The 8,360-nt window shown below is 49.7% G+C and overlaps 2 protein-coding genes; both read right to left on the bottom strand.

Moving 5' to 3' along the window:
• Window positions 1-585: 585 nt before the first annotated feature.
• On the bottom strand, window positions 586-3,568 carry CHC_T00003336001 (hypothetical protein). XM_005714772.1 is given in 2 exon segments: window positions 586-2,470; window positions 2,471-3,568. 1 exon segment carries the CDS (start codon window positions 3,566-3,568, stop codon window positions 2,471-2,473), a length of 1,098 nt encoding a protein of 365 aa, XP_005714829.1. The 3' UTR covers window positions 586-2,470.
• A 2,798-nt stretch (window positions 3,569-6,366) lies between these two features.
• CHC_T00003335001 (hypothetical protein) lies at window positions 6,367-7,932 on the bottom strand. The gene has a single exon (XM_005714771.1). The coding sequence runs from the start codon at window positions 7,930-7,932 to the stop codon at window positions 6,367-6,369; it is 1,566 nt and encodes a 521-aa protein (XP_005714828.1).
• Window positions 7,933-8,360: the final 428 nt, after the last annotated feature.

Below are 8,360 nucleotides of genomic sequence, written 5' to 3'. Positions count from 1 at the left end.
GGCAGGGCGACATGTTCACCGACCCCGCGCGCGCCACGTACGCGGCGCTCCGCTTCCGCAAGGGGCTCGCGAGCACGTTCACCGGCGACGCGCTGCGCAAGGTCGTCGCTAGCTTGGGGGAGGGCAATAGACAGACGTGGAGACGCTTGCCGACGGACGCGTTTCAGCAGGGCGGCGCCGTCTTGGTGGCCAAGGATGGAACGGTTAGCTTGTTTCATACAGATATGTTTGCCGGCGATCACGTCCCCGTCGATCAACTTTATAAAGAGGTTTGCGACGCTTGTAAGAGTGCCACCGCTGCCTGAGCTTGCACCGTCGCGGAATGGTGTAGGGTGTGTCCCCGCTGTGTTCGTAGCCCTTGAGGACCGAGTGCCCCTACTGCAATTTTCGCGACGCTGACGTTAACTAATGACTTTCCACCTGGCGCCCGTTGCGGTATCATCGTCCGTTCGGGCACTCATGGCACGTCGTGCTTTTGTGTGGTGGTCGCGCGGCCGCCGCCTCAATCAGCAGGGCCAACCATATGAGAGCTGCAGCGTGTTGATTTCGAAAACGTTTCTGCCGGCGGCACAGCAACCAACAACATACACGAGGCTCTACCTACACGTTCCGTTTGTATTTTACATTCCAATGATCGACTCGTGCACGTACTTGACGCGATTGGGGTCCAGGAAAAAGGCATTTCCAGCTCTCTCGATGTTATCGGCCACCCTTTTATCGGAGACTTGAATAGAATACATCCTTGGCCAAAGTTTCCCCGTCACGTACACTCGTCGTTTTAAATTGTCGTAGGCAATTCCATTCAGGACATCAACCTCATGGCCTTTTGGAATGGCCGACTTATCCAGGATGTTCTGCAGGTCAAGCCAGCTGACGACGGTGCCCGTCTGCGGGTCGATCCTCGCGATAAAACTGGAGAGCCAGACGTTGGCCCAGAGCTCGTCTCCGACGATCTCCAGCTCATTCAGCAAGCCGACATCCTTGAGCCCGTCCCGGACGGTGAACTCACGAAGCTTTACCAAGGCGCCATCGACGAGTCGATACACGCGAATGCGAGAGGAGCCGTCACTGAGAAAGACCTCGTGACTCTTTCCGGGCCAAGAGGCTATACCCCAGCCGTCGCCCTCGTAGGAAAACTCAGACTCTGGGGTGAGGTCCTCTCGGTTGTAGACATAGCCCTTTCCTGTCTTCCAGACGAGCTGCACGATCTTGTCTCCGTTCTCGCCGACAATGGCAAGCCCCTCTCCAAAGTCAGCGCTGTCCAAGTGATGGGCTTTTATGACGGTGCCCGTCTCTACATCTACATGGCGTAGAGAGGAGCGACCGCGGAGGCCGGTTGATTCGAAAAGTTGTCCGTTGTGGCATGTGAGTCCTTGAGTAAAGGCCTCGTAGTCATGAGTGTACTCTGCCAAGACGGTTGTAGAGTACACAGGAGCACGAGGCAATGAGGCAAGCTGACCGCCCTTGACGGCGTGTGGGTTTCTGAGGGCGGGAGTTTGGGCGGCTCGGGCCGCCAGCAGCCCCACGACTGTGACAATGGCAGTGAAGGCAATGGCTAGTGCTGCTGGTGTGCCCGGGGCATCCTTGAGGCGTGACACAGTGTTTGCGGCGGCTTTTCCTTCCAGACGAGAGGTGGGTTTGAGCGGGCGCCGTTTCCTCATGGCACTGCAGAGAGGGCGCCCGGCGACTTCGGTGCGCACAGAAAGTGCTTGATATGGGCAGAATGAAAAGCAGGGCAGGCGCGAGGCGTTCATGACAAGGATCTAGGCATTGTCCCAGGCCACGGGCGACTGCTGCTCAAAGACTGCGAGAGGCAGAAGCAAGGCGGCCATGGTGCTCTGCTCCGTGTCAAGCAATTTCCGTACAAAAGGCGGCGCTCTTGGGTCCGCTTTGACCCAAAAGGGTCTGGGTCTTAGCTCTGTTGTAAATAAAGATGTAAGGTATATGATAAGGTACACATTAAGTTAAACATTGGGTCCGGGCCAGGGGTCCGGGCCAGGGCTGTGCATGCGTGGCACCGAGATTCTACTGTACCCGAGGGTACAGTTTGTTGAAAAACGCGTTGCGAGTAGCCTCGTCGGATACTCCCGGCCAAAGCTTACAGTCATGGCATGTACTGTAAGGATAGCCATCGGGCTATGGCACCTCTTTATTCATTTTCCAAAGTGTTTCTCCAAATTCTCATGCAAACAGTTTGTTAGTCACCATAGGACGTCGTAGAGAGGCAGGCTCCTATCATAAAGTAGCATCGCTCCTCGGTCCAATGCTTCTGTCGCCAAGCGCCGCACCGAAAACGCAATCATCTTGCTTCGCTTCGAAAGAGTTGCACACGTAAGATATGCAGGGAAGACACTTTCAACAATACCAACACAGCCGTTCAACACCATCGTTCAGCACTTCATCCTTGCAAATGACCACCAACTACTCATCTCAGTCTCCAACGCTACTTTTCAATAGTGCCTGTCGCTCTTTATTTACAATTTGAGACATCTAAAGTATCGTCCGTGATGGAAACTTGGTAGATGGCAGGCCAAAGCTTTCCAGTTAACCATAAACGACCCGAAGCTCTATCAAACGCAATTCCATTCAACACATCATTGGATGACAATTTATCCTTGGCTAATGGAATTGAGTCCGCCTTGATAATCGATTTCACCCGTCCGCTCACCGGATCAATCCGATATATCTGCGACGTCTGCCAGACGTTTGCCCAAACTTCTCCGCAAACCCATTCGAGCTCGTTCAGGTTCCTCACTTTCTTTCCACGCAGAGTCACATTCACCCTCCTCAATTCCGAAAGATTGTCCGGCTCTAACACCCGAAGCTGGTCCGTTCCATCGCTCATGTACACCTCATCCTTTACCCGGTCCATGCACAGCCCCCACCCTTCTCCTTCATACTTCCACTCCTTGATCACCTCAAACGTAGACTGGTTAAACACCAACCCACGCCCCGATTGCCATGTCAGCATGAAGATATGATGAGTCGTGTGCAGCGTCATACCCTCCCCGAACAATCTCATGTCCGGTATCTCATACTTTTGAATAACTTTCCCGCTGTCAATATCAACTTTTCGCAAAGATGACTTCCCTCGTATCCCGGTACTTTCATAAAACACACCGTTTGCGTACTCGAAACCCTGCGTGAATGCCCTTGTGTCATGTGGCTTCGAATCCAATACATTGATCGCATATATCTTCACTTCCTTGGGTGCCGCAGGTTTCAAGTCATCCGAATCACCAGGGGGAGCTTCAGGTTCTGAGGCAGGCGGAGAGGTATCGCCGGCTGAGAGTCCAGGATCTGGCATAGCAGGAACTTCCGAGTTGTCAGATGTCCGCTTCCTCGACAGAAACACCCCCAGGAACGTTGCGATGACTGCAAGCGATATCACTGCAATTACTAGCACGATGCACACGCGCCGTTTGGGCGAGGATGTTGCATCCACATCCTCCTGACGCACGCTTTCATCTGGTCCAAGACCAGCGCTTGTGTCAAACGCGACATCGTCCCTCCCAAGAGCCTCCAGCTCGTCGGTGTTTGCTATCTCGTAAGTTGCAGCGCTGCTCATGCCGATAAGCTATCGACGAGCAGTAAAGGAGGCGATTCAATTCAACTGAATCTGATTTCCTTGTTCTACCACGCTGTCGCTGCGAGGTAGCAAAAAGTGACTTGGATCACACCTGTATATCCGCTGAGTGGAAATTGTGTGAGGGTGAGAAACTGAAGGTTCGGTCAAAGGCAAAGGCTCTCAGGAAGTAGAACAGGTCCAGCGAGAAATTGCGATTGCGATTAATGGTGGCTTGTGCCAACGTTGACAGGCCTGAAGCCAAAGCCACTGTTGGCGAAAAAGATGTTCGGGTTTGTGTGAGGGGCAACTAGTCAATTGCGATGCTAGCCTAAAGACAATGCTCGCGTCACCATCGGAGTAGGAGGAGAGGGGTCGTTTTGGATGCAGCAGGAGACTGTACGTTTTTGTCAACAAACCCCGGCCCAGCCGCCAGGCTGGCAGGGACTCAAATTCCAGTCTTATTTTTTCTCAGTGCACACTACATAATTGAAGTGTTCTACAGCACCACTGTGTCGTGCCACGCTAGACGCAGGTTTTCTTGTCATACTGAATAATACAGCTGCTTGCTTTTTGGAAAGCTAAAAAAATAAGGGTTTTTTGTTTTTTACCGTTTATTGTTGCCAAGTAGACAGGCAGTTACAACTCCGAAAACACTGCAGTACATAGAAAGAACAATTACTGTATGAGGAAACAACATTATTATTATAGCTGCATTTCACGTTAAAGTGACGTGCTTGACTATACGAGAATCATGATAGTGTACAGGATATAGTATTACCTCTGCAGTAGTTGCAAGAACCATTCCGACAAATACATGCAGACCGTTGGGTGTAGTATTCCATTTCTCGTTCAGTTTTGGGATGAGTTGCTTAACTCCGCAAATGTTTTTACATAAATTTGGAGTACACAGCAACTTCTTCTCTGTACGCTATGTTGTCTACATCGGCGAGGCTGTCATTTTTGCATATCATGGAGAAGAGTTGCGAACAGAACGTAAATGTTTGAAAGCACTGAACTCTGATCTGGCGGTTTACAGATTTGTGGATTTATACCGTACCCAAATTTTTCATAGTTCCGAACGACTAGTTCAGATGTTTTCGCAGTTATCACCTTCTCTTTTTGTGAAATCCGTATATGCATCTCGATTGAAAACAGTCTCAAAGTAGTACAAACCTGGGTATTCTTCCCTTTCATTTTAACCTCCAAATTCCGCCTCGGTGAGAACAGTTTCAAAGTAGAGCTACGAAGCTTCTGGTAAAAGATATAAACATTATGTTTAAAACTAATACATGAGCATTCCGAGTATTCTAGGCAGAAGTTACGCTCTGCATTCACAAAAATCTTTCAATACTACCAAAAGTCACAGTCCTGTTTACATTCTGTCAGCTGGAGGGTTTTTTTATATATGGTTTAGACGAGGGTAACCTAATTTTTAGAGAGCCACCGAGACTCATCATGCATTCGTTTAAGTGATAACTGATAACAAAATGAAGCAGCATATGTGCGACGCATTCGTTTTGCTTTTGAGGTTCTACTGTGTTTAAATCACTCTCACTTTTTCAAGACTGACAAACATAGTTGCATGGAGCAGCTTGAAATCCAATTTCCCTCTTCTCCCTGGTTTTGTCACTATTCGTTCACATTCTTCCAAAGAAGGAGAGCCCGTTGACGTCTATGGACTGCGGTAGAAGTTGAAGGCGACTGCAGAATGGGAGAAACAGGAAAGGTACTATATGACCCGAAGAAGAATGACACGGAAGATGCATTGTTTATGGCTTCAGATTTTCTCAATGCGAACGCCGCCCCTCGAAAAAGCGCGAGATTAAGCTCTGCCCTTCTCAACTACAGACGTCCGGATGGACTGAACCTTGTTCCACTTGGTTCAAGCTGGGCACTGGATGTCTTTGCTAGGTTGCATAATGGTATACGGAGGGAACTCATAGATTTGTACAACATGATTGATTCAATGCAGAAGCGCATTCAAGATTTGAGGACTGCAGACTTGGAGATGTTCTTCTCGTGGTGGGACTTATTCTCGTCTTTCATGGAAGTCGCATGCGATGCGCATGAAAAAATCCTTATACCATGGGTTATGAAGCGCGGAAAGCTACCAGATGAGCTGGACGAGGCCGCCCAATTGCAACTGAGCCAAAAAGTATCCACTATGCTTTCCAATTTCGATACCGTTTACAGCCAGTTGAGCCGCAGACCACCTGATGAAACAATGGCCAAAATCATCAAAGCTTTGGTTGATATGCATCCCATTGTTGAGTGCCTGGAGAAGTTTGAGAACAACGTTCCACTGGTGATTGAGGAAAATTACAAGCGCAGGGATGGTAAGTCTATTGAAAAAAAACTGGCCTCCTTCTTAAATAAGACTGGAGACGCAGACTTCAAACGACTGCACTTGTGTGTCGTGTCAAGGGGTATGACAGACGAGGTTTTATCCGCTTGGCAAAGGATACTTCCGCCGCTTGTTCGTCTGTCTTATCGCTCTCACGCCAATAAGTTTACGGATACTCATATCTCTATTGTTCAAAAGCTCGCTACAGATTAGATGTTCTCAGATTTCATGCGGGGGTTTGCCATGTTAAGACTACGAGGAATGCGTGGAGTCTCATATTAAACTTAGAAGGCTTGTAACCCTTGCTTCTGATGATATTTCGTACTCACCGTAGGGGAGTCGCTTGATAACAATAGTCTTGTGCTAAAACGAGTGAAGTTTCATCTTTCATTTATTTACGATGACGATGGGACAAATAATATATTAATGTAAAGACTTTTGTATGACTTTGCCTCTATGCGGGAGTGCGTTTTACTCGCAGTTTTGGCCTTCCCGTTTTCTCGTCCATGTACGCCTCAAGACCAGTTTTGTGGAGAAGTTCTGAATCATTTTGTACACCAGCCAGTTCATAACCTGAGATCTCTTGAGCATTTTCTTTGTTCCCGAGGGTCAAATTTCGTACTGCAAGAATTGCCCATTCTCGCAGGAACGGATTTTTGGACGAATCTTTTTCGTAGGAAAGGGCACTCAACACTGGGGGGATCCCTTGCAACTTGCGTACCGAATCCTGTGCCGCTTTCGACATATCGCAGCATATGGCAATAGTACGAACCATAATTCCCCTCAAACCGCTCAACACCACAGCGTTGTCTATTCTAGCCAACTCCTCGCCACCCAGACTGGTCGCAGAAGTTCCGACATTGCCTTCGCCACCTGATATTGCGTGCAATACACTGATCGCAACTTTGACAGAGCGCATTCTCAACACATCAAGTTTTGCAGAGTCCTCGGAAACTATGATGACGGATCCAATGATGCTTCCAGTCGTTCTGAGAATTTCAGCATGCGATTTTAACATGGCGGCCTCGAACAACTCTGCGAAGAAAGCAAGGCTGTTTTCGGGGATAACAAGTTCGGCGGTGTCATCCTCCGTCTCATTCGGAACTTCTGCTGACTTACTTGCCGCAGCCTCTAATATTTGCAGGAATGTTTCCTGATGCTCCGAAAATCCAGTTGACGATGAAGCGATTCTGTCGAGTGAGGGGCCCAGGGCTTCAAAGGAATTCTCCAAAAATGAGGCACCGATTAAACGACGAATAATCATGAAAGACCACATAAACTTTTCATGCTGCTTGCCATTTTCTTCTGAGTTTTTCATCTGGGCAACGAGAGAGCGGGTAAGCGATTGATTTCCGTCACCTGGATTTGACCAAATTTTGACAATGTCTTTCATACGGTCCGGGACGATGGCAATGCAGTTGTGTACTAACGCGGCCGCTGCAGATGCCGCAGCGTGGTTATCACATTCCAGGAGCTTGCCCAATATGCCTGGGAAGGCCTTCCTCCACACCAGCTCGGCGTTGTCCACGTTGCACGTAACGAAGTTGACCAGAAACTCGACGGCGAAGCCAAAAAACGGCAGGCGCATGCGACCATGATCCTCAAGGCCATCGTCTTCCACTCTGCGCAGCGCGGTATGATCCCCAGCAGCTGCCTCGTTGTCGCAGAAGTCGAAACGCTTGGCGATGCAATCTAGGACCAGGTCATGCGCTCCGTACTGCGCCGTGCGTCCTTGATTAGCGACGGACCGGGCGCATACGTTGCGCAAAACTCTGATAGCAAGCTCGCCGTTCTGCTCGTGGAATATCAGCGGGTCCTTGAAGATGCACACTAGGTGCTCAATGGCGCGAGGTGCAGCGCCTAGTGTAGCGCGTCCTGCATCGGTGCGCGAGGCGGGGAGAAGTGCTCGAAGTACTTCATCGCTGTGGCGAGTCGCGACGTGGGTGCCACTTGGTGCCCACTCATCCGAGCAGAGATGGGCAAGGGCGGAATCGAAACTCAATGGCTCTGGTTTGGTCATCGCAGTGAGAAAAAGAGGTATGAGCAGGTGTGGCTGCACGCGCAGTTGAGAATGAATACAGGGCTGCACGCGGAAAGTTGGACGCGTTAGGACACGGAAGACACGGAAGTGAGATTCGTTTTGTGTGTGTGTGTGGAGTGGCAGGGGGCGCGAGGTCGGCACAGTAGGAGGGTATATAGTGAGGTTAAACGAAATGTGGGTTGGGGATGGGATGCAGTGACAAAATTTCGTTCCGTTGAGCCTGAACTTTGCGACTTTGGGGCGAATGTGATCCGATTGGCCTTTGAAAATATGGCGGGCTTTTTCCTAACAACTACTCTAATCCCCACTTCTGGACACTCTATCCGCAATACTGTGTGTGCAAACGCCCTTTCATTTCTCGCCAGCCGTACTGTACATACGGAGTACCCTTTGATACGCTAGATAGA

This window comes from Chondrus crispus, genomic scaffold (genome assembly GCF_000350225.1).
Source record: "Chondrus crispus Stackhouse genomic scaffold, scaffold_185, whole genome shotgun sequence".
Classification (NCBI taxonomy): Eukaryota; Rhodophyta; class Florideophyceae; order Gigartinales; family Gigartinaceae; genus Chondrus; species Chondrus crispus.
Note: the sequence above shows the minus strand (reverse complement) of the source record. Positions and strands in the feature narration are given on the sequence as shown.

Bases quoted from the DNA above. Each gene is read 5' to 3' on its own strand.
- CHC_T00003335001 (XM_005714771.1), bottom strand. From the start codon at position 7,932: ATGACCAAACCAGAGCCATTGAGTTTCGATTCCGCCCTTGCCCATCTC.
- CHC_T00003336001 (XM_005714772.1), bottom strand. From the start codon at position 3,568: ATGAGCAGCGCTGCAACTTACGAGATAGCAAACACCGACGAGCTGGAG.